This window comes from Siniperca chuatsi, linkage group LG24 (genome assembly GCF_020085105.1).
Source record: "Siniperca chuatsi isolate FFG_IHB_CAS linkage group LG24, ASM2008510v1, whole genome shotgun sequence".
In the NCBI taxonomy this organism is placed as follows: domain Eukaryota; kingdom Metazoa; phylum Chordata; class Actinopteri; order Centrarchiformes; family Sinipercidae; genus Siniperca; species Siniperca chuatsi.
The window spans coordinates 9,463,657-9,488,521 of NC_058065.1; the positions used below are offsets into that span (position 1 = coordinate 9,463,657).

Sequence of the window (24,865 nt, forward strand, 5' to 3'; positions counted from 1 at the left end):
ACTCAGTGGCCTCAGTGCAGTGGCTCATGCATTGCTAATGACGGATGGTCGACAAACCAACTGATACCATTACAGTATGACACAACAAGTCAGCGCTAAAATGGCATCAGAGAAATGTCAGCAAGTTCAGTTTGCCGATTTCATCACTTCAGTAGAAATGCAATCACATCTCTAAATTAAACTTCAAACAATAAGCCAGTTTTCACGTCTTTATTAAAAGGTGAATATGTCTTTGAGTTTGTGGGTTTTGAATCTGTTTAGATTTCTGCATACATTCATCTTCATCATCTTCATCATCATCAGTAATGGCTGTCAGACATCATCAGTGGACAGTTTTGTCCAAATGTTCAAACCTGCTATTTGAGTGTAATATCGGTCATGTGGTGCTTCAGTGCCATGATGCACAGAGTGGCATCTTTGAAGATACTCCACAGCTCACCAGCAACTACTGTAATTCATTCTCTAATCACCAAAAAATGTGTGTGTCTGTGTGTGTGCTTCATGACTCACATGGCTAACATTTATTCTCTCTGCCACTCTTCTTCACTTCTCATCTTTCTTGATGAAGACATCACAGGACTCAATCTGAGTGCTGTACCCACGGTGTGAATGGAAGTACACGCCTACGTACACAGACGTGTGCCAGGCACACACACACATGCACACACACATGCAGGACACACACCCCTATGTTTGTTGAAAACATCCTGTTGTAAGAAAACATGTAGCTCAGGAAGAGAGGGAAGCAGAGAGGGAAGAAAGATGAGTTTAGAAGGTGAAAAGGAAATGGAAGGATGAATCCACAATGTAGAAAAGGATGAGCAAGATCTCTCCATCTAGCTTTTTTAAATGTTGTAATAAAAGAAATAGCACTAAAACGATTAGTTGATTAATTGATTGAAGTACGTGTTTATTTTACCTTTATTTGCCTTTTAACATTAAAATCTCACTGTGATATGTATGTGTGAGTCATTCATCTGTAATGGTTTAAAAGCAGAGATGAATGACATTTCTTTTTGATTTTAATATGCTACCATATTGTTAAGTAAAATATACTGTTTTTATTTTTTACGTTTTTCATTGGGCAAATCTACTAGACCTCTTTTCAGCACCAGGAGCTGTCCACAGTATAACCCAGACCAAGGCATAGTCTCGCTTTGCTCTCCATACAGGGGTGTTAATTATTAGAGGAGAAATCCATGCTTTTTTTTTTTTTTTTATTGGGATTGAAATGGGCTTTGGATTTATACTGCTAGATTTCTGAAACATGCCTTAACTTCTGATTTCCCTCTGGGGGACAAAGAGTTTTTGTGGAGGACCAGATTTGACCGCAGGCTATTTGCCATGCCTTACTTTAAGATGTTTCTATGACCTGAGGATACCTGGACTAAAAGAGCAGGGGGGAATAGAGAGGAGTATTAGCAAAGAAACAAGAGGAGCAACAAGAGGATGAAAAATATGGATGGAGGGGGGGCTTGAATTCATGGTGTTCGGGCTCCCAGGACCTCTCAGGCAGACAGACTGGGGCTCTAACAGTCTGAGTCACAGGAGCTGGCATGAAGGAATATATTTCCATTTCTAATCTTGGCTGGTGGACAGTCAGCACAATTCAGATTTCAAAAACAAGCAGATTTTAGGGGGGCACTGCTGTACACGAGCCTCAGTCATGATCTAGATACGTCTCATGACCACACTGGTACATAAACAGTTTAACTCATTATATCCACAAAACGTTCTTAAGAAAATGCTTCAAATGTTCATGTTACATCTCATGTTACACAAGCTATTACCTTTAAAATCACTTCTCAACAGGGAAGCCTTTTCAATGTTAAAACAATGTTATTTATGCTCTTTTATCCCTAACGTAATAATTGTCTTTCTCACCCTATTCATACAGAAGTAGCAGAAGATAATAACAATAATAATAATAGTATGAGTAGCAGTAATAATGGTATTTTACAGGAAATGTGCAAAGATTGTATGGAAAAAGTCAATTTCCTCTTTCACCTCTCAGCTGACATCCTGACACCTACCCAACCACCCGGATACACCCACACACATACACACATTCTAACGGGTGTATTACACACACTTTTGCACAGGAGCAGACTCTCGTCACTCCTATTCTCATTCACACGTAGACACACACAGTCCCAAACTCATCAGCACTTTCTTTCCACTTTCCCCAACATGCTCCATAATTATCACATAACAGCTCATTGCACACTGTGCCATCTGTTAGTTGCACGCACGCCCAAAACCCACACACGCACATACCACGCGTACATGCACAACCACATACTGCCAGATGCTTGGGATCTGGGATTAATAAGATAGTCCTACCATGTATAACTAAGTTTGCAGCATATTATTAACAATTTGCAATAAGAGGATAAAGAATCTAATTGAGATCAGAGCAGCATACATTTAGGAACAAGCTAAGGCTCAACTAGCTCTGCTCACAGAGAATGCACTATACAAGGAAATGTCTTAAATTAAAATTTTTGAGGCAGGGTTAGGCAATATAGATAAAATCACAATAATAATCACATAATTATTTTGATAGCGGTATTTTGCTATATTGACAAAAGTATGAAAAGACATGATAAAAGGCATGATAAATACTACCATTAATGTGTTTTATTCTACCAAAATCTTCAGAAAAATGTACATATTCTAGATCTGAAATAATTAGTTGATTATGTGATTATTGGATAGACAATGAATCGAAAATGAATCGTCAGCTATTTTTACAACTGATCAATCATTTATTTGCAGTTGCTGGTTCCAGTTTCTCATGTGTAGGGATTTGCAGCTTTTTATATTATACATATTTTGTAAATCTTTAGGTTTTCAATCAATTTAAAAGTTGCCACCTTGAGCTGTGGAAAACTGCGATGTGTGTTTTTTTTGTCTTTTCTGACATTTTATAGACTAAAGTACGATTAACCAATGAATTGAATTATCAACTGATAATAAAAATGTGCAGTCCTAATATATACTAAACTATTTAACATCTCATATTTTGGTATGATTCACCTTGTTAATAAACCTTTTCATGCACACTGGTATTCATTATTCAGTACATCATGTTCTGATTATAATGATTACAGTGCAGTCACAGTGTGCTTAAAATGTTCGATGTGTGTACATACCAGGAATGTCGAGTTATTTGTTTGTGCTCATACGTGTTTGTAACTTTAATTAAGGTCATTTTGACAGGTGCCATTTCTTTAATGCTGCAGGGGTCGTTAAATAAACCATCCATAAATGCAATATAGCTACAAGGAGACGTGCTGACATCTGCTACTCAACATATTGTTACATAAAAATTCTTCCGAGAGCAAAACTCCACCTGGACTGTCAAACATGTTACAGCAAAAACTGCTGATAAGTGCACCATGTTTAGTTAAATTTACAGGAACTACAATCTGATTTGTATCGACTTCCTGACACCTCCACAATAACTAACCCGGCAGGATGAAAAATAATCCAAACTGTCCGATGAACAAGCGGCTCCGTCTGTGTGAACCTGAACCAACCAATTACACATGCATAAAAGGTAAACGTCACCGCTCTGGTTCAGACCAGGATAAAACAAACTGTAGCTGTGATAGCACCCTCGTAATGTTTAATGAGTGGCACCATCCTCACCACACACTACACCTGCCACGACCTTAGCAGCAGCCAATTAAACCTCAAGCAGTGCTGACATCATGATCAATTAAACCTGCTGTATGTTATTTATATATTCATTATCAGTCACAGAGCTGGTAGATGATCAAACATCCTTGCTTTCCCTCTACACAGCTTTAGAGGGGATTTCTACTGTGTGTGTGTGAGTGGGTGTGTGGGTGTGTGTGTGTGTAGGGGGGGACTCCCCCTCTTCAATTATTTACAGGAAGCCCTCATGCATCTGCGACAGGCTGAGAAAGCCCAGCAAAGCAGCACAGATCTCCTTTCTTTCTCCTCCCAATTACTCCTTTCTCTTCCTCTTATCCCTTTGTAACATCTTTCCTTCTTTCTCTACATCTTTTTTTCCTCTTCTGTCCACAACCTTCTTCCTCCTCTTCCCTATACATTTTTTTGTCCTCCTTCCTCTTTGGCTTCTTTATTCCTGTCTACAACCTTTTCCTATCTTTCTCTCCATCTTTTTCCTCTTCTATCTACAACCTTTTCCCTTCTTCCTTTCCATCTTTTTCCTCGTCTATTGCCCTATTTCTTCCTCACCTTCTTTCTTTTGCCTCCCACTCAAGTCAATCCTTTCTTCTCCCCTCTCCTCCTTTTCTTATGATTTGTCCTGGCCTCACCTTTATTCCTCTCACTCCTCCCTTTCATTTCCCTCCTTTCATCTCCACTCCTCTTTTCTTCTCTCCTCCCATCCATTTCTATTCCCTCATCCCCTCCTCTCTGGCTCCTGTCATCTCCACCCAAAAAAAGAAATGAAGAGGAGGAAAGAGGGATGATGGGGGAGAAGAGACGTTGGTGGAGTGAGAGTGTGAACTCTCTCTGAAGAGTCAGCATGGAAATAATTCATATTCCACTCAAGCAGATCTCCTAGCAGCCAGCCGATCCTCCTCTACCTCACATCCCCACCACTTGCTCTTCACCACGTCTTTCTTCCCTCTGTCTAATCATGTCTTCTATATTGTTCTGTATGTCCATCTCTAAGGTGATTGATTTGACAAAGGTTTGACTAATTTAGCTTTTTGTTTGTTGTATTTTGCAGTTTTCATTTGTAATTCAAACTTACAGTATTTTGTTTTTTCTTTTGCATTTAGGGAAGAAAAGCCTCTAGAATGGCATTTAAGGATTAAAACTGAAAATTTAAAAATAATAAAACAGTTCATGCTTACGCCTGCTCTAACTCAGTATTCTTGTCTCAAACAAAAACTCTGAAAAGCTTTTCACTAGCACTTAAAAGAAACTCCAATCTGTTGGAACAACTTAAATAATGATAGTAGCATTTTAATTAAATGTAAGTTACATATTGTATAATTTAGAGCAAGATTAGTCTGTAACTGCTTTTTAGGTGAGTGATCAATTTTGCCTTATTTTGCTCAGTGTCCTTCAGACAGAACAGAAGAGGCTCTGCAGACAGACCCTGGTCCCTGGACACAGTGAGTGCAATGGTCTGTGCACCGGCTAACTGAGACGAGTTGTACTAAAATCACCCAATGGTTCTTCTGAGCAGCATAATGAGAAAACAGCAGGTGAAAACCATTTAACGTATGTCATGTTAACCGGCTAATGATCCATTTATCTCGACTCAAAGCCTGTTTCTTAGTGCGCGGGTAGCTACACTCGGAAAAGAGGCAAATGTTACTTGGCACAAGAGCTGAAACAATGAGTCGATCGACAGAAAGTTAATCTGCAACAATTTTGGTAATCGCTTATTCGTTTAAGCAAAAATTCACTGGTTCCAGCATCTCAAACATCTTAATCCTCTATGATACTTAAACTGATTATTATAAACTGATTTTTTGGTTTTGGACTGTTTAATGGATAAAACAAGCTATCTGAAGTGGTCACCTTGGGCTCTGGGAACTTTGGATGGACATTTTTTCACTATTTTCTAACAGCCTATAGATCTCATGATCGATTAGTCAAGAAAAGAATTGATTAATTGATAGTAAAAATAATCAGAAGTTGCAAACTGTTTTTTAAGCAAAGAAAGTTACAAATTAAAACATAATTTCACCTCTTTCATTTTAGTTTGACAACTAAAGTCAACAGACGTACCTTCCTCAGTCATTGCAAGCCACTTATTTGTCCTTACTCCTGTGCATAAAGTAAGGCCTTATAAATGACCAGAGATTTGTCAAAACAGGATGATACTTCCATTTGTCTCCTTGAAAGAATTACCACAGCTTAAAACCACACACCAGGGGCCTGGATGAGCAACAAACATTTGCAATTAAAACACAATTTTCCAAAAAGAAACATTAAGTTCTCAGCAGGAGGTTTTCTATGACAGACACGTAAAAAACCTGAAACAAAACATGACGTGTGGACACTGTCCTTCAGGAATCTCACACTGTATGTGTCTGCGTGTATGTGTGTGTGCTCACCGATGAGTAGAGGTGACCCTCTCCGTTCATGGCGATGTAGAGGCCAGTCTTGACTGATTGGATGGCCACGACTCTCAGACCCACAGGAATTAAGTTAAACAGAGCTGAGGACAAAAACAGACAAACTGAGTTTACGCGTGTGTAGGTGTCCGGTGCACGTGTGCTTGTTTGTCTTGAAATACAGTGCTCTGAGAACTGAAATGTCAGATGGTCTGTTGCTCAGTTGGCTTGGTTAGTTGGTGAGGTGAAGAAGCAGCTCGGCCTCGTGGGGCTACTTCCAGAGCTTTTAAACTCAGTTTTGCAGAGGAGGACGTCTGCAGAACACTGACTGAAAATTCAGACCACCGCTTTATATATAAATTCTCATCATACTCTAGTATGTCTCTATAGCTATATACCTCAGAAGGGGTGAGACTATGATCTATATACAGTATATCCCCCTGCGGTGGCTTATGCCCCCCACTGCGTTAGCAAGAATTTTTTTTTTGTCATGTCAAGCCATTCTGTCTTTATTTGTGTCACTGTACAGCTCTGTGGTGACACAGTGTTGACAGCTGTAGTAATAAATGGCATCAAGCTGAAATGAATTTACAACAAGTTTGTGCAGTTCAGAGGGTTTGCTGGATCTGACTTGGATTACTTGTACAAGTTAACTTCATGGAAAAAGTAAGAGAGCTTTAGGATAAGAATACAAAAATGTTCCTGCATGAGGCCCATTGTGTATTATATTTTGACCACGGTAATCTTTCCGTAAGATTTCAATATCCTGTAAGCCTATTCTTGTCTATTTTTTTCAAAGGCACAGCTCCATCGGGTCAGTGTTATTTGAAGAACAGCAGTGATGGTAAAGGAAAAGACAGCTGATCACACCCTTATAGCCTTGGGCAGGTATTTTAAAAGACAATGCTAGTGTCACTGGTGTTTTTGTTCACTTCCTACAATCCTTTGTCTTGTATCTTTTTAGATTTGTTCCAGCTATGAGATATTAACCATTTTTCTATTTTCCTAGCATGTTGAGGCCATAATTGTAAAAAATCAGGTTTCCATATCCATAGAATACATTAGCAATTGATTGGGAGATCGAACAAGGGAAATCCTGTATTGGATGTCAAAGTTGGTTACAAGCAGAAGGTAGTAAGACAGCCCTCACAGTGTTGTGCAATGATTTTCTTATCTCTTTAGAAATGTTTTGTATGTTCATAAAGAACATACAAATGTTTATAGCCTGATAGCAGCATCGGGATACAACCACAAAAGTTGTTTTGTATGACATTTGGAATTGAAGGTGTGTGAACAAGCCAATGGAGGCTAAACAGAAGTGCTTTATAAGCATCTATCATAACAGTCCATATGAGAAAAAGTCCGAATTAACATTAACATATCAAATGAGCAAATACTCTAATCACACTGGAATCATTTCAGGTGACCAATCAAATGAAGAAAACCTCCCAGCTTTCAAAACTCACATTACACAAAGATGGAGGAGCTGCTAAAAAGACAATGATGAAGCTTGAAAGTGATTATTATAATATTTCCATCGTGATATATTCCTCTACCTACCTCTTCTCTAATGTGAAAATGGGACAAATATTATGTTGATTATTGGCCATCATTAGTTGTGACCTTTCAAGGTTGTTGAAACTCCTCAGTCCCTCTCCGTGGGCAACTGAAACCACGACTCTTTAATCCATATGCCTCTTATCATTAGTGAGTTATCGATTAGCCTGCTGACAGCACATACAGTCGAGCTGTTATGACAGAAACAATGTTAAACTAAATTCAAGATGAATCCTGCCTCTCTGTACATTCAGTATGTTAGTGCACATTTTAGAAAATTCAGACATAATGTTTAAATGGAAACATTTTCCAATAAATGTACATATTTGCCAAGGTAAATGCGGTAAATGTTTATAAGTGCCTCATATCATGATGCTTCATTATAGCTTCAAGGTCAATTAAATCTCAGGATCAACCTGTGGAGTAGACTGAGGATGGGTTGCACTAACTTCTGAGTTCACAAATGCTGGGATTCCACCGGACACGGCTCTATAATGTCACACCTGTGAGCTGGTTTTGTTCCGTCCTCGAAGCAGCTTCATACCCCACCGGGAGTGTTTCAGAAGCAGAGCAGTTTGCCTGCCCGACGTTGTTGATTTGGCCCTTTTTCCTTGACTTTCGTGCTTCTATCATGGGTAAGTAGGCTACATAGTTAAATGGTTTCTCTTTTTTTTGCTATGTTTTAGTTGTTTTTTGTTGATATACGACTGGGAGTGGACTGGTGGGACTGAGTGTTTTATTTTGAAAATTGACCAGATTCTCTATGCCGTTTCTGTGTCTGACTTCCTGCCCGGTTTGATCTGCTCTGTGTAGCTTGATGCGGCTTCCGTCAAAAATAGACTTGCCGCATATTCACTGCGGAGAGCCACTTCTGGGACGCGTTGCAGCTGGAACGCGACACAGCCATGTCCGGTGGAATCCAGGCTTTAGGGGTGTCTAGCTAGCTTGTAAACAGTTTGGGTTTTATTTGTCTATGTTTTTAAGGTAACCCAGCTTCTCCAAGTTTTTCACCTACTCTTGAAATTCACATTTTCTGTATGATTCGTTTTTCTTTAGGATTCTCAGACTAATTCCTGTGGTTGTTGTCTGATCTTGCTCCCCCTCTCCCTTATTTGAACCTTTCTTGTTGGTAAAAATCACTTATTTTACATTGCCCATCCAGTATTTTTACTTCCAGTTTTCTTTTTTATTGGGTTCTGTGGATCTTGAGACACATTTTATCTATTTTTTGTTTAATGCTTATTTTATAGGGACAAGTGTATAGCATGAACCAGTGCCACATACCATTTATAGCCTAAGCTATTTTGCAATGCCGGTCCCAATTTGGGCCTTTAAAATACACAAAACTCAACAATAAAACACATACAGAACATTTTAGGGATGTTTTCATCAAGTATTGATGGTGTAATTGTTTCAGGTGTTTGTGATTTGACTCCTTTGTTGGTTTGTTGTTGCAGCCTGTGGCTCGAGTATAAAGATGTTAATTGTTTCATGTTGTGACTCTGATGCCTGGAAAATGTTGCAGTTTCAGTAAACTTAGTGCTGACAGTTTGTGGGAATAGATTGCTTTCATTTGCCCAGGTTTTGAAATATCTCTCTCTGAAATGTCTGCCTCCACCCCTATACAGTGGAGATGAACAGAATCTTGTTTGTGCTGCTAAAAACATTTTAAAAATGACATTTGTAAAATTCATCAGCAATGTGTTTTTCCTAAAACACTGTCCAGGTTACACTGGATAATCCAAGGACCTCACTGTGAACGGTTTTTATTTTGAATATTTCTTCAGTTGGATACTTTTGTCCAATAATGCCCATATTAGATTACACAACTAATCCATCCATGTGTTGAAGATATGGTAGTCTAAACACACTTGACTCTTAATTAATCCTTTAAATTGTGTAACTTTTTGCATGTGTTGTTGCCCTTTCCAGCATGGAGAGATAAACTGAAATGATGACTGTATTAAAGAAAAGTCTGTTTATTTCATTCAGCCACTGCAAAGCTTTAAAGAAGCACCAGCTAGCAAAGAGTGGGCTGAAGCTGTCGATTTTAAGGAATTAAAATCCAAACATAATGTGAGAAGCATCCATTCCAGTGTGCTTATTCTATTTTGAACAGACTTTATTGACCCATCATCACCCAGGCCAGGTACGGACATACAGTATGACGAGCTGATCAACATTTCACAACAGCAGAGGATTCTCCAAAGCAAATTTTGTATTTAATGCAAAAGGAACTACACACATAGATATTGCTGTGTAATTGATATATTATAATATCATAACATAACAGTGACCTGTAATGAAGGCTGTGACAGTAGACATGCTATTTGGGACCAGAAGCCCTGCTGGTTTTCTTTCTAATCAAGGGCTGATTACACCTGGGATATCAGAGCCCTCATTAATCAAGGTTGCATAGGAATGGTTATTAAATCTCTCTAACAACCAGTATTTACATTGTTCAGAGTTGAGCGGAGGAAATGTATTAAATGTGTGTAAGTACACCTGCAAGTAATCATCCTTGACAAATATCACACTTTCTAAACCACCATCACACTCATGCACAGCCTTCATTAACATAAAGATATGCACCCAGCTGATTAGAGATGGTAACAACCCTCCCTTTAAATGCTGCAGGAAATGTCACTGATGTCTCCCCTCGGCTGAGCATGGCTCAGCCAGACACGCTGACAAACAAATGGAAAATGAAGCTTGGCAACAAGTGCAAGCTGCAGTAAATTCTGTTTGATCTACACACCGAGCTGTGGCAGAAATACAAAATATGGTGACGTGAAGACATTTGCCAAAAATTGATGTGAAGACATTTGCCAAAAAAAAAAAATCATAGTAAACAAGTGGAACATTGCTGCAACACGCGTTGCAGACCAGCTCAGCCAATGTGGTAAGGACACTTTGGACCAGTGAGTTGCCTGCTGTAGTGTTTACTGATTAACATTTGATTTTCTCTCAGCCTAGCACATCAGAATATAGCAAAGGTTACATTAATCAATAAGCTATCCATCTGTAGCTCCTCTCTGAGGTTAGTGTTGGGTGCAGAGCTCCAATAAACTAGGCCTTAAAAAAAATGTTATCCTCTGAACAGCCACTTGTCGCTTTCAGTCGAACAGTCAGAATGCTCTCTGAAAACACACTGCCTGCACAATGTGAAATGTCCCGAATGGAGCCACTATGAAAACACTATCACTGTCTTATTGCTGTCTTTATAAATGCATATACTGTAATGTGAATTTCAATCAATACCACCATAAAAAAATGTCAGTCCATATAGATCAATATGCTCGAATGGTAGATGGTGTGGTCGAACAATATATTTCTAATTTCCTTGTAAATGGAGGAACTTGAACCTTTAGTTTTAACTAATTTAGATCAAGCTACTTTAAACATTTAACGATTTTTTATAATAACTAGGAGTCATTAGATCTTTCCTGCTGGTCTCTCCTTTTCACTGCAAGAAAAGTATCTCTCGACCTTCATCAAATCAGATGAGGACGAGAGGCAGACCATCTCTAAATAACTATTTGGCCTTGAGAGAGACTGTCATGGATTTTCCTGTACTATGATGAAATTTTTGTTTTGAGCTGCAACTCTCGTCAGTGTTGTTTTGAGCACCGATTTTCTTTTCCTTTTCAGACACTTGCACAGCTTTACATTCCTGCATTGTCAAGAAAAACACAATGCGACACCCCTTTTTAGAAATGGTTGCACACACAGTTCACACATGCTTTTAGTCAAGCTGTGTTGATAAATGAGGGTCCTGGTGAGTGCAATTGACTAGTTACAGTATTATAGAAAGTCTGCAGGGCTCTGTGCACTCAGTTCTGGGATTGAGAACTACCGTACAACAACAAATACTGTTTTTGTGGTCAATATCAACTGAGTGCGTAATCCAAATATGCTGTCAGCAGGAATCCCTGTGTCTACTTACAGGAGTTGGTGCTGTCGTCTTTGGTCCCGTCCAGACTTCCATCCTGGCCCATCTGGAGATAGAAGCCCTGCCTGCAGAACAACCTGGTCACTATGCCCTTCAGCTGTGGTTCTACACAACACAAACACAGACAAAGACCCAGGGAGAAGAATTGTTGAAAAGAACTGATATTCAAATCACGACACGCTATACATCATACCGCCCTTAAATATGAACAAGCAAATGAAAATAAATCGAGGCAACATTTGTAATAAGATTTGTCAGCTTCAACAGAATGATTTATAAATGATTTATCTACAAATTAATCCCCAGAAATCAATTTATGCACAAATCCTGGAAGGCACATTTGAGATACAACACAGGTTTGGCATTAAAGAACAATGTGACCACATGCTGCATCCTGAGGGATTTCCTGTGGAGAGACTAGTGAGGCAAATCCAATCCATTACAGTATTCTTGGACTAATCCTTCCTTCGTGGTCATTGTTCCACTTGAATAACATTGATAAATTATTTCTGAACCTTTGATGGTATAGAGCAGCTTCATAATGGCTTTGTATCTATTTGTATTTGCTATTGTATACTATTTATTTATTGACATATATATTGGTTTGTAGGTATGATTCCCTTAAACAAAACATAGATATTTGTATGGATCTCTAATGGTTTCTCCCCACCTACAGCAGTTTATCTGTAATGTTGTAAGACTGACATAAATATACTGTATTAAAAATACTTATTATATCCACAAATAGTTGGATTTTGATGAATCCACAATGGCTGAAATGCAGATGTTTACATCATTACAGATCTAACATTGCAAACACAAGAAACTCATTGTTGTTCCAATGCAAATGTTTTAATTCTTTGTTACTGGATGCAGTGCTCTTGGCTAATCCATACTGCTCCAACTAAACAGCGGCCACGTTCGCTTCTCCCTATTTGGTTCTTGCATCTCACCATCAAATACAAAACAACTGTTATAAAACAAAATGAATACAGCTGCTCAGAATGAGAGACAGTAAGAACAAGTGACAAAAGGGGAAGGGAAGGAGCTGAGGGACAAAGACTGACTGAGTCACTAGATAAAGATGGAGAATGAGACACCTGCATTTGGTGATATAACGGTAGTACTTCCTCGGCAGGCACAGACAGGCATTTTTCCATTCTATCATCATCATTACTCTCTGTAGATAGATAGCACCCTTTTTCCACACAAACACACACACCTCAGGTTGGTTGGTGACATGGATTATTTAATATGGGTCCTCACACACACTTACATGTGACCACACCCATTCTCCCTCTATAAAACACATATCAGGGACTTTTCCTTTGTTGGCGCAGTGAAAGCAGGGTGGGAATCCCCTTTGAAGATGTGTGTGTGAGAGACAGAGAGTGAATGTGTAAAGGTATACCCTAATGCACAGAGACAGAAAAAAGCCAAGACTGACCCAATTCATGATGAGTGTGTGTGTGTGTGTGTGTGTGTGTGTGTGTGTGTGTGTGTGTGTGTGTGAGAGAGAGAGAGGCAGGGGTGTTTTCCATTTTTGTGAAGGATCCATCTTGTGCAGCAGGGGAGAAGGAGGGAAGAGAAGCTGTGAAGTTTGCAACCAGCCCTCAAACTGACAGCACACTGCTTAACATGTTGTGTGGTACAGTCAATAATAAATCTCAGTTAGATTATTAAAACAGCTATTACATTTGCTGGCAAGGATCTCCCACCACTAGCAGGAGCATAGTTATACGCACATCGCATGTAGGTGCAAGGTTATTGCAAATCAGAATATGAAAATATGTACATTTTGAATCTTTGACCTGACGAAGATCCGTCTGGGATCTAAAAGTAGATTTAAGTGAAACTGTGGTTTCTAGTCAGTGCAGGCGAACTCTTTTCATCGAAGGATCACCCACCACACCGCTAGGGCTGGGTATCAAACCTCAATGCTATTTTGGTAGCGACCAAAATGTGTCTGTAGCACTAAGACTTGAAAATGGTAAAATACCAAAAGCTGGCATTGAATGTCTGGTCAGATTGGCAGTCTTGTTTAATTATTCTTTAATCACATATTTACTGATTTCAATTATAATTTTGCCAGACCTCAGACTGTATATTATTTAAGTACAGTTCTCGTACAGCTGCTTGTGTTTAAACAACAGAAAATTGGCTTCTTTTGTTAAATGAAATCATTACAGCAGTTTTTTCATTTGCTTGATACTTTTTCTGCTTTTCTCTGTTACATCATTGTAAATTAAATAACTTTGGGTTTTGGACTGTTGGTTGGACAAAACAAGCAATTTGAAGACAACAGCTTAGAAATTGTGATGAGCATTTTTCACTCTGACATAAATATTGACATAGTAATTGATAATGAAAATATATTATAGTTGCAGTCCTGTACACTCCTCACTGCAACTGAATTTTCTTTCCTAACTACAGTACAGCACAGTCTATGTTTTCATGAATTAAGTAAATATCGTTCCAGCTGACAGCTGTGATATTTCTTGCTGCTTTATGATTCAAAATAGCAGTTTACCTGCCCAGCATCCATCTGTCAGAACAGAAATCAGAACACACTGCCACTGCAGACAGACTGAAATCAGTCAAATTTCAATCTCTCTGTCCTTGTTTGTGTGACGCACGACCAGAGGAAGCTACTGGAAATGTTATTTATTGTCTCTTATCTTTTTCTACAACGTGTCATGTCTCCTGTATATCATCTGTGTCGTTTTTAATTTATAAAAAGATCATTTAAACTGTATTATTGTATTTTAAATGTTACTGAATTAGACCTGGAGGCACAGAGGAGAGTGTACCTTCCAGCCTGGCTTTGCATTTATACATCTGTCTTTCTGTCGGCTTAAAACCCTGTCTGATATGGATATATTACAGCAGGTGCATTTCAGTGGCAGCTTGTAATATCAGAATTCCTTTCCTGGCTGGTGTCGTGACTCAGCCGATGGGAATTTTCAAGGCCATGCAATTCATTTTTTAAAAAAAAGGTGTGTAGAAAAACATTATATTTCTCAAAGTAACATGGGGAAAAAATAGTTTTGGTATCGATACAGAGGATCGTAACACTTGAAACAATATCCAACCCTACCCTACCCACCACAACCAACAACTTTTTTTAACATTTGAAAGTCAAGGTCACTATATATTAGATTGTGGCGTTTTATCAAACTTTTTCCTTCCTGGCCACTATACACTCTCTGTGTGTCTGAGTGCAAACAGTTCAAAATGCCGTCTTTACTGTGACTTCTGTTCAGAATAACTTATTCATTACACTTATTTAAAATCAAACCTCTTGTTCTGTACTTTGAGGTCTTCCACAGTAGATCGTTTTATTCAACAAGAAGCAACAGTTATTATTTATATTCTGAATTATCTGTATCATGACTTAGGGCTGGACATGAGTCTGAACCCCATATAATTAAACTGAGAATAACTAAAACAACCAATCACATCTAACCAGAAATTTAACCAATCAACTCACAGTCTAGTCCAGAATCTTTAACAGGTCATACTGTAATTATTTAGGACAAACATCAGATTTGAGCCAACACATTAAAAGGAAATATAATGTACTGATGTATTTTTTTTTTACTATTACGTTTATCTTATGCAATGTAGTTTGTCATGATGTATATTTTTAATCACATAGTCAAGCCCTATTATGAGTACAATTACAGTCTCAAATGGAGTTATTGTTGGTGTTTGCATAACTCCCTGCTGTAATGGATGAAAAATCAATAACTCTCCACAGGGGTGCTGCATCTACTCAGCATCAACTCATTATCTGTTTACGTGTCTATTCATCCATCTCACATCCAGTTATGCTTTTATTCATATTCCAACCTCACGAGCCCAACCGTTGCCACAGTGACATTCCCAGAGTCGTCAAGGTGATATTCCCACTCTTCCCAGCATCTCCACATCCCGTCTGTTATTAGGGACATTCCCATTCTCGCGTTGCCATGGCAACAGTCTCGTGATTCCAGACTGTTCCAGTGGAAGGGTATTCCCCCATCCACACACACAGTACACATACACACAGCTGTATTTTCACCGTGATCTGATTCAATCAGTCAGCCCGTCAAGCGGCCACGCTGATTTGACATGTCATATTGTCTGTTAATTCGCCCCAGTCTGAGTCTAAATACAGTGTTTAATGCGGTATAAAATATCAACATGAGTGTCTCATACAAGTGATGCATTAAAAGACCTTCTCTCTCACTCTCTTTTTTTTTTTTTTTTTTTACACATACACACCAACCCACCAAACAATAGCACCCAAGTGAATAATTCACGATGCAGCAACTAAATGCAACCATTTCATCCTCATTTACAGCAGAGTGATTAGTGATTAGAGAAACACTTAGGGTGCAGAAAAGGGCAGATTTCTTGTTAAAACACACTGTTAAACCATTCGGATCTGCTTCAGCTAAGTAAATGTCCTTCACCTCTTATATGGCAGCAGTGACGCAGTGTTTGATTATGTATCTACTCAGATAAATAATAAAAGTCCTTAACCTGAATTTGTCCTAGTGAGACAAGTCTGCACCACATATCATCGTTGTCTTTTCTTTAATGCTGCATCATCATGATACTTTTTCAGAGGCCTTCCCAGCCTTGACAAGAATACAATTCTGAGGGAAACACCAATGTCATCTATTGATTATCCATCCCTGCTTATCATTATGCATTGATTGAAAGCCAAGGGAACACCATGTACACATAGCCAGTCCATCAGTGGGATAACATATAGACAGAGGTGACAGAGCAACGCCACACTGAATACCAGTAAATCAATATTTGTGGCTTTAATGTGAAAAATGTTGGTTTCCTGATCTGTGGAACCCAATTTTACTAACAGTGACTCTTCATCCATCCATTTTCAAGCCCGTTTCAGGAAAATGTGGCAACGTGGCAACAGAGCAGTGGAGATGTCTTTTTATTGGGCATCTTTCTCTTCATTTCTCCTGGAGGATCTCAAGCTGATCAGAGGCCAGCTGGGAGAAGTATTTCCTATTACATTTCCTGAGTAAATCCAGATTTTGACTTCTTTGATCACATATTTACTGGTTTAAACAACTGGGGTATCCCTACCAGGTGCCTGAAAATATGCAGCTGGCTCCTATCAATGTGAGGAGCAGCTACTCGACTTTTAGGTCCTCCTGCATCACTAAACTCCTCATCTCAGCAGTGAATCCTTATTTTGGCACATCCATAATCTCATCCTCTCGGTCACTACGCAGAGTTCATGACCACGGGTGAGACGTGGGACACAACATCAACAAATCGGCAAATCAAGAGCTTTGTGGTTCAGCTCCTTCAGCCACAGCACCTAACCAGCAGTCAATGTCATGCTCCTTGTAATGTCACTGTGTGATGACAATATTGCATTACACAGATAGATTTTCTGCTTTTCTCTTCACATCATCTTTGGGTTTTGGGCTGTTGGTCAGACAAAACATATTGTCTCATGAAAAACGACTACAAAGCAGATCATAATGTGAAGTAAAATGCAACCAAAAGTCAAAAATCTCTGTGCACAATTATTCTTCTGGTAATGTTATATGTAAGAAGTTATGTGTATGTGCTGTGTATCTAACTAACAAGACATTTGAATACATCACCTTGGGCTGTGGGAAATAGTGATTTTATAGACTAAACAATTAATTGAAGAAAATTGACATATTAATCGATAATGAAAATAATCATTTGGTGCATCCCTATAGACACACACCTCTCTACCTTCAACTGCATTTTTCTCGTTTCCAATTTCCGATGAATACGACAAAGTCTATGTTTTCATGAATCAAGTAAATATCGTTCCAGCTGACAGCTGTGATATTTCTTGCTACTTTATGATTCAAAATAGCAGTTTACCTGCCCAGCATCCATCTGTCAGAACAGAAATCAGAACACACTGCCACTGCAGACAGACTGAAATCAGTCACATTTCAGTCTCTCTGTCCTTGTTTAGGATTCCATCTGTGTTGTTTTTAATTTATAAAATATCATTTAAAATGTATTATTGTATTTTAAATGTTACTGAATTAGACTTTGAGGCACAGAGGAGAGTGTACCTTCCAGCCTGGCTTTACATTTATAAATCTTTCTGTCGGCTTAAAACCCTGTCTGATATGGATATATTACATTTCAGTGGCGGCTTGTAACATCAGAATACTTTCCTGGCTGGTGTTGTGACTCAGCCGATGGGAATGTTTGGAGGCCACATGATTTATTTTTTGATTGAAAGCCAATATTTTGTGGCAGTGATTATCTTTTAATTTGGCGGGGAAATCCTGTCCATCATGTCACAATCAAATCCTCCACTCAAAGACTCAAAGTCAGACAGATGAAGTAGTTTTAGGTGGGTTAGCAGCTCTTAAATGAGGCTGCAGGATTTAAATACTGTTGAGTAAAATCCTCCCACAACAGTGCCATGAGTTCTCCGCTCAGACGTCTAATTAGAATTACTAATAATAACAACATACTGGGACTAGTTGTGGACAAGAAGAAGCCTCTATCATATGAGAAGTGGACTGATATCACATTTTTAATGAAAAGCCAATTTTGGCTCCGTGTCAGTCTAACTCTAGCTGATAAAAGCATGCAAATTTAAGCTGTATTGAATCACATCTTTGATCGAGTAATGAAAGCTGCAGATCAGTTTGAGTCGGGTCTGTCTGTCTCTCCTTCACAAAACCTCTGGAAGACAGTAGGAGATGTTGGCAAATCTCTCTCTCACACACACACACAGACAGACAGAGCACAGAGATTGTGGACGTTGCCAAGCTTTCACCAGCAGCTCTCACAGCTGGGAACACAGAGGAGGGAGAGATGGAAGGAGGGAAAGGAGGAGAAGATAGGGAGGGAGGAAAAATGAAGCTGGAAGGACGGATGAAAAGATCTAAGGTATGTGGGGAGGATTGGGTGGAGAGGATGAGGTCGATGAGCCAAGGTGGAGGAGAAGAAAGGAGGTAAAGGAGAAAGGTGACAAAAAAGAGAAAAGGGGAAGAGAAGAAATGAATAATAAAGATCTAAGGTAGGCAGAGAGGATTAGGATGGAGAGGAGTAGGGGTGGTCAAATGAAGGATGAGGAGCAGGGGATGCAGAGGAACTGAAGCTAAGACATGATGAGAGGAGGAGACAACAAGAAAGAGGAAGGTAAGTGAAGGAGAGAAGAAAGCCGAGGAGGCTGAAGGAAAAAAGCTCGAAGAAGGGATGAAAAGATCTAAGGTAGGGAGGGAAGATTAGGGTAGAAAAGAGGAAGGGTGATAGAATAAAGAGATGAAGTGGGGAAGAAAGGAGGTAGGGGAGAAGGGTGACAAAAAGGGAAGAGAAGGGAGACAAATGCAAAGAAACTGAAGGTGATACATGAGGAAAAGAGGATGCAAAAGAGGAAGGTAATAAGACAAATTAGGAAAGATGGAAGGAGGAGAGGAGATGAGGGTGGAAGGGAAAGGGAATGTGAAAGGGAGGAGGAGAGGAAAGGAGGTAAAGGAGAAAGGTGACAAAAAAGGGAAAGGGGGAAGAGAAGGAATGAATAAAAATGCAGATGAACTAAGGAGAGGAGAGGAGAGGAGGCTATTTGTCCCAATAAGGGAACAAGGCTGGAAGGAGGGATGAAAAGATCTAAGGTAGGGAGGGAGAATTTGATCATATAAGAAGGGTGGTAGGATGAAGGGCCAAAATGAGGTGAATGGGGAGAGGAGCAGGAGGAGAAACAAGGTAGGGGAGAAGGATGACAAAGGTAAAAAAAAGGTTAAAAAAAATTTAAAAGGAAGAGAAGGGAGGAATAAAAATGCAGAGGAACTAAGGGCAACATAGGAGAGCACATGGCAAAAAGAAAGAGGAAGGTAAGAGGAAAGATGGAGAGAGGAGGGGAAGCTGTTTGTCTGTTCCTCCTAAAGTAAAGAAGGGTGGAAGGGAACAAGGGAGGGAAAGTAAAATGAAGCTGGAAGAAGGGATGAAAAGATCTAAGGTAGGGAGAACGGTGACAAAAAAGGGAAGAGAAGGGAGGGGGAAATGGGGAGGAGAGGAGGTTGTTGTTGAAGGGTGGAAGGACAAAAAGGGAGGAAAAGTAAGTCAAATGTAGAAAGTACATATAGGCAAAATGGAAGAGAAGGGAAGAAAAAAATTCAGAGGAACTGAAGCTAAGACATGACGGAGAGGAGGTGACAAAAAGAAAAAGGAATGTAAGAAAAGGAAAGAGAGGGAAAGAAGGAGATGGGAGGTGAAGAGAAAAGAGGAGATCCAACTCCCACCATGATCTGGAATATGGCTCTCAGATCCCACATATTCCCGACAGTCACCAGACCAAACTGGTGAAAACCCATTCCTATCAACGTGACTCCTCACGTTCGCCTCTCCCCTCCTCTCATTTCCAACCCCCTTCTGTCCTCCCTTCATCCATCCCTCCATACACCGTCACCTGCTGGTTTCTCACACAATCAATTGATTACAAAAACACTTGTCACCTCTGCTATTGAAAGCTTACCATAGCAAACAATCACAACATTCTCATTAATCTGCATTCACTTCCATATCTAATCACTTCTCTGTGCATTGATGGCAAGGTCTGCCCCGTGATTTAACAATGATGTTGATTTGGATATGAGTGGGACTTGAAATCTGAATGGTGGAAATTTTTACTTTTAGGCTACTTTTACTGTTTCAGAGAAAAATCTGAATTACATGGAGCAAAGTGTGATTTCAAAATAAGAGACAGGTGCTAGTTTTGTTCCTGTCATTGTGTTTTAGTCTGACATTCTGCTAATGTTAAGGCAAAGTCTGATCATGGTGAATTATGAGCTGGAAATGAGACAGAGAGGTAGAGATGCACAGACAGAGAGAGGGAGAGAGAGGGAGAGAGAGAGAGAGAGAGAGAGAGAGAGAGACACTAGACAGACTAATCTGTGGCTTCAATAATGGATGCACCTGGAAGCTACTGAACCATAGGGCACTACAAGACATGACAGTGTGTGTGTGTGTGTCACCACAGAGGAGAGGGGAAAAGACAGAGAGAAGGGCGAGTCTGTGTTTATGCATGATTGGGGTGTGTGCGCGTGTATGGGCGCGCGCGAGTGTACATGCGTAAACCAGCGAGGGCGTGCATGTGTGAAGGTGGTTCTCTATGACTGTGGCCGCGCGTAAAAGTGCGTGCGTGCGACTGTCTGTGTGCATGCATGTGCGCGTTTGTCTGCCCCCCATTTCCCCCCACACCTTGCCTCCGTAGCCTCCTCTTCTTCAAGCCAAATATCCGGACTTTGGAGAAGATGTCGACCAGGTTCCCGTTGCACAGCCCCTGCTTCTTACCGGGGCTTTTCCGCCGCCGGTGAGTAGTCGGTCGGTGGGCGTGTTGCTCTCTCGCCTGTCGCTTCTGCCGGATCAAACCGCTGGCGATGGCCGCTGCCATGTCTCCGCCGAAACAAAAACAGCCCCGTCTCCGTCCGTGTCTCCAGTCTCTTCAGTTGTGTCCACCGGAGGGGACGGAGCGCAGACAAAACCAGACACAAACCCCCAGTCTCCCCTTTACCGGCTATAACGGCCCCATACTTCAGCCACAACGCGGTAAAGTCCAAAATAAACACACCACTTCACGTTACAGCATATTTTCTGTTGTCGTTAGTCCCCAAGCCATTGATATGAAACGTTCAGCGGTTTACCTGTCCGTCACGTTTCACCGGTCTGTCTGTCAGCAGCTGTCACTGAACGGCTCCGCCAGCCGATTTTACAGGACCTCGTTTGTCAGTTTGTGTTCCCATGGTCAACAGGCGACACAACCAAAAAGCTCTGAAAAGGAGAATAATGCCTCAGAAAGCAATTCTGTCCTCTCCTCTGAAAACGTCCGTTTGTATTCCGCTGACAGAAGCGCGAGGCGCGCGTGCAGCCGCGAGCCGCTCCATCTGCGTAACTAGCGAGAGTTACCCAGAGCATCACCGGAAAGAGGGCGGCTTGGCTTTCAAAGTAAGTATGGCTTGGCTTTGAAAGAATTTATGTTTCTCAAATGGATTATATAGCCTATATTAACAACTCACTTTTCAGACAAAAAATGTAACCTTTTACAGCACAATTTGCTGTATTCTTAATTATAGCCTACTATTCTGTCATTTTGCTACTTGTTGCTGCCATCAAGTGGTCAATTTTCATCTAATCTAATATCTAATAATATCTTTTTTTCCTCTATAAAAACACAACTAGGCCTAACAGTTTAAACTCTAGAAAAATTAATAGGACACATTACACCCGTTTGCCTACCTTTAAAAAAATAATATTAGCCACATTATGTAGGCTAAGCTATATGATTTATATTTGCTTTTAAATATCATTAACATGGCTGCTACATGGCTAAATTTCTCCTGCAGTATCACAGTTTCAACTTGTGTTATTTACTGGATGAAGGTTATTTAGTCATCTTTTATAATGTGCCTGCTTCTATTTAACATTGACCTTTAGTTTCCTGTTACAGGCTGTAGGCCTTATTGTGAAAAGTATTTTTTTTCTTTTTAAAGTCTACGGGAACTTTACTCAGACATATGTTTCAAAGCTTACATCATCAATTATATTTTATTGTTATTTTGAAAGTAATGACCGGATGTCCCTGTGACTGTAGTTCTGGGTGGTTTGACGTTGGAAACCACACCGTTGCTGGAGCCACGCGCCGAGCGAGCAGTCACACACGCGCTCTCTCAAAAACATCTTGTCATTCTCATTACGGCCCAGTGAAGAGGTGTGTGTGTGTGTGTGTGTGTGTGTGTGGTGTGGGGGCGACGTCACCGGTCGGCGGTCGGCTGGAACTGGTAGCAGGTTCTCGGGTGGGGTTCTAGAATGGAACGTATAGTGCGATAGAACACCGATTTAGGTCTAGAACAGAAGAGAAGAGAATATTTCACTTACTCTGTAAATACTATGGAGTTGGACATTTAAGCACTAGCTTGTTTTGCCATTTGACTGAATGGAACCAAATCTTGCCACAATAAGTATACTATAAGTTGGCTAGCTATTATAAACATTGTATTTTAATAAAGCCACGTTGTCTTTGATCACATTTCGTTGCTGAAGGTGTGAGGTAAACTGGGACAACGCCTTCACAATATTGTACATTTCAATTCAGTAATGTATGAGACTGATGAAGCTGCTCAAGATGTTAAAGCTGCTGTGCTGTAATGTAGACGCTGGTAGTTCACATCTAATCAAGATTTTTAAATCATCATTTAATGTGAAAATTGTTTATTTCCAGAATCTATGTGTATCCAGCTACATTATCTATATATTAACCACAACAGATTTTCTGAGCTCTACATCCATATTACTAACCTACATACATGTAACAGACAAATGAAGGGCTGTACCATTTCACAAAAAAACATGACTGGTGTGAGTGAATAGTTGTTATAATGGTGTGTCAGCGCATTTGCCAAAAAAGTGGCCCACTTTTTCTGAACCCACCCTCTTCTGTTTCCATAGGAGTTTAGGGTCTTTCACTGATATTTGTCTCGAATTCCTCTATCAGGGCCGTAGCTATGAGGACACTGAATTTGTGTCATCTATTTTTCTAAGGATTTGGGGTTTTGGGGTTTTAAATATAAAAAAGGTAATTCCAGTATTTTTTAAGACCCTGCATATTAAAGATCCCTTTAAGACATGTTTTAAAACATAAAAATACTTTAAATAATAATTGGTGTCTGATATGGTTTTTCCACAAAAAAGTTTCATAGTTTTACCTCTTTAGAAAGAAAGAAAGAAATCTTAAAATTACATCTACTCTTCTTCCTCACTGAAAAATCCATAATCTATGAATATGCAAATATTTTCATGGACTCATGACCTCAGTATTTTTACAATTCTGGCAACATCCCCGTCTTCTGCATTATTACTTTACTTTTTGTAGGAACAGAGCATATGAATTGTGGGATAGAGCAAAATTGTGAGACATTTTTCCTCCCGGTCATACTAATTTTATTTTAGACTGACACAAGTAAAGAATCTAACTTATATGTTTAGGAAGGCAATGCAGTCAATGAAAGCTGCTCCACTCATTACCTCATCCCACACATTCCTACTGTGTGCATTCTGCTCATGACAGGCTGTCTGAATGAATGGTTTAAAAATGCAAGAGGTGGGCTAGATTGACAGGCTGATAACCTGGAGGGCTGACTGCCTCACATGTCCGGATTGTCTTCTGTACACGTGCTTTTACCTTTACAGGTTTCCAGCTGTAAGCTTATATGACAGGACTGAATACAGTACACTCACATTTCCATGATGTAACAGTATGTGGCGTTTTAAATGTTGTGGTCACATGATTAAGACTGTATCATACATTACATAACAAAGTACTATTATTTTAAAAAGTTATGTTCGGATGTAAGTTTTGCCTAAATCTCACAAGCATGAATTTGTCTACCCAGTGCAGCATGTGGGTCAGCCATCTCTCCAGAATAAAGAGCTGGGCGGGGTCCCAGCTGGACACAAGAGGACTGAAATGAAATGTTCCTGTCTTCTGGGAAAACTGATATCAAAGACAATCACAAAACCGTTTCCAATCTATCGGTCTTTCCAATGAATAACGAACAGTAGAGTTTGGCCGTGTGGATTTTTGAAGGCAGGGTGGAACCCCCATCATATCAGGGAATAACAATTCATCAGCTTGGAAAAGTGTAATTCCCTCTAGATATTCTGACCGCACTGTTATTGAGAGGTCTCAGCAAAATGTGTACTTAAATATCTGAATGTGTACTTAAACACTAGCAAACAACAAGCAAAATATGTCTGACCATAATTCCACTAAATTTGCTTTGGATATTCATACTTCCTGTAAGGACTGACCCTAGTGTCTTTGGCGAACCCTTGACATTTCCTTTAGCACCACCAACAAGACCTAATCTACACTTTTGAAGAGAAATATCAAAATCTGATGCTCCCAAAGAGATGAACCATTTCCATCACTGTCAGTCCCAAATGTCAACTTTGCATATAAAGATATCTCGCGGTCTAATAGGTTGATTGTCATTTAATATGCTGATCACAATCATTTTCACAAAGGAATAAAGCCTTTCGCTCCCAATATAGATTGTTGCTGTATTATAATGATTATGATTGTTATGTTATATGTCTGTTAGTCTGGGTGATCACAGATCAAGACTGAAGTGTGGCTACATTCAAAAAGGCTTACAATAAAAGTAATATCACATTAAAATAAAATAAATACATTTGTGGTACTAGCTGTATTTGTAGCCTGCATTTACTGTATTATATTAGTGTTATTTTTACGTAAATT

The 24,865-nt window shown here is 39.7% G+C and overlaps 1 protein-coding gene across 4 annotated transcripts in view; it reads right to left on the reverse strand.

The window, feature by feature from the left end:
• LOC122872160 (fibroblast growth factor 14-like) overlaps nt 1-24,865 on the reverse strand; it is a 66,953-nt gene that overhangs the window by 13,494 nt on the left and 28,594 nt on the right. For 2 of the 4 annotated variants that reach the window (XM_044188014.1, XM_044188011.1), the window contains exons 2-3: nt 11,575-11,685; nt 6,072-6,175 (exon numbers count right to left, since the gene is read on the reverse strand). In XM_044188014.1, the coding sequence (XP_044043949.1) occupies nt 6,072-6,175; nt 11,575-11,626 (156 nt within the window). In that variant the 5' untranslated portion in view covers nt 11,627-11,685. Of the gene's footprint in view, nt 1-6,071; nt 6,176-11,574; nt 11,686-20,808; nt 21,678-22,362; nt 22,382-24,865 lie in introns of those variants that run through there. The other 2 variants (XM_044188015.1, XM_044188013.1) reach the window with 2 other exon arrangements.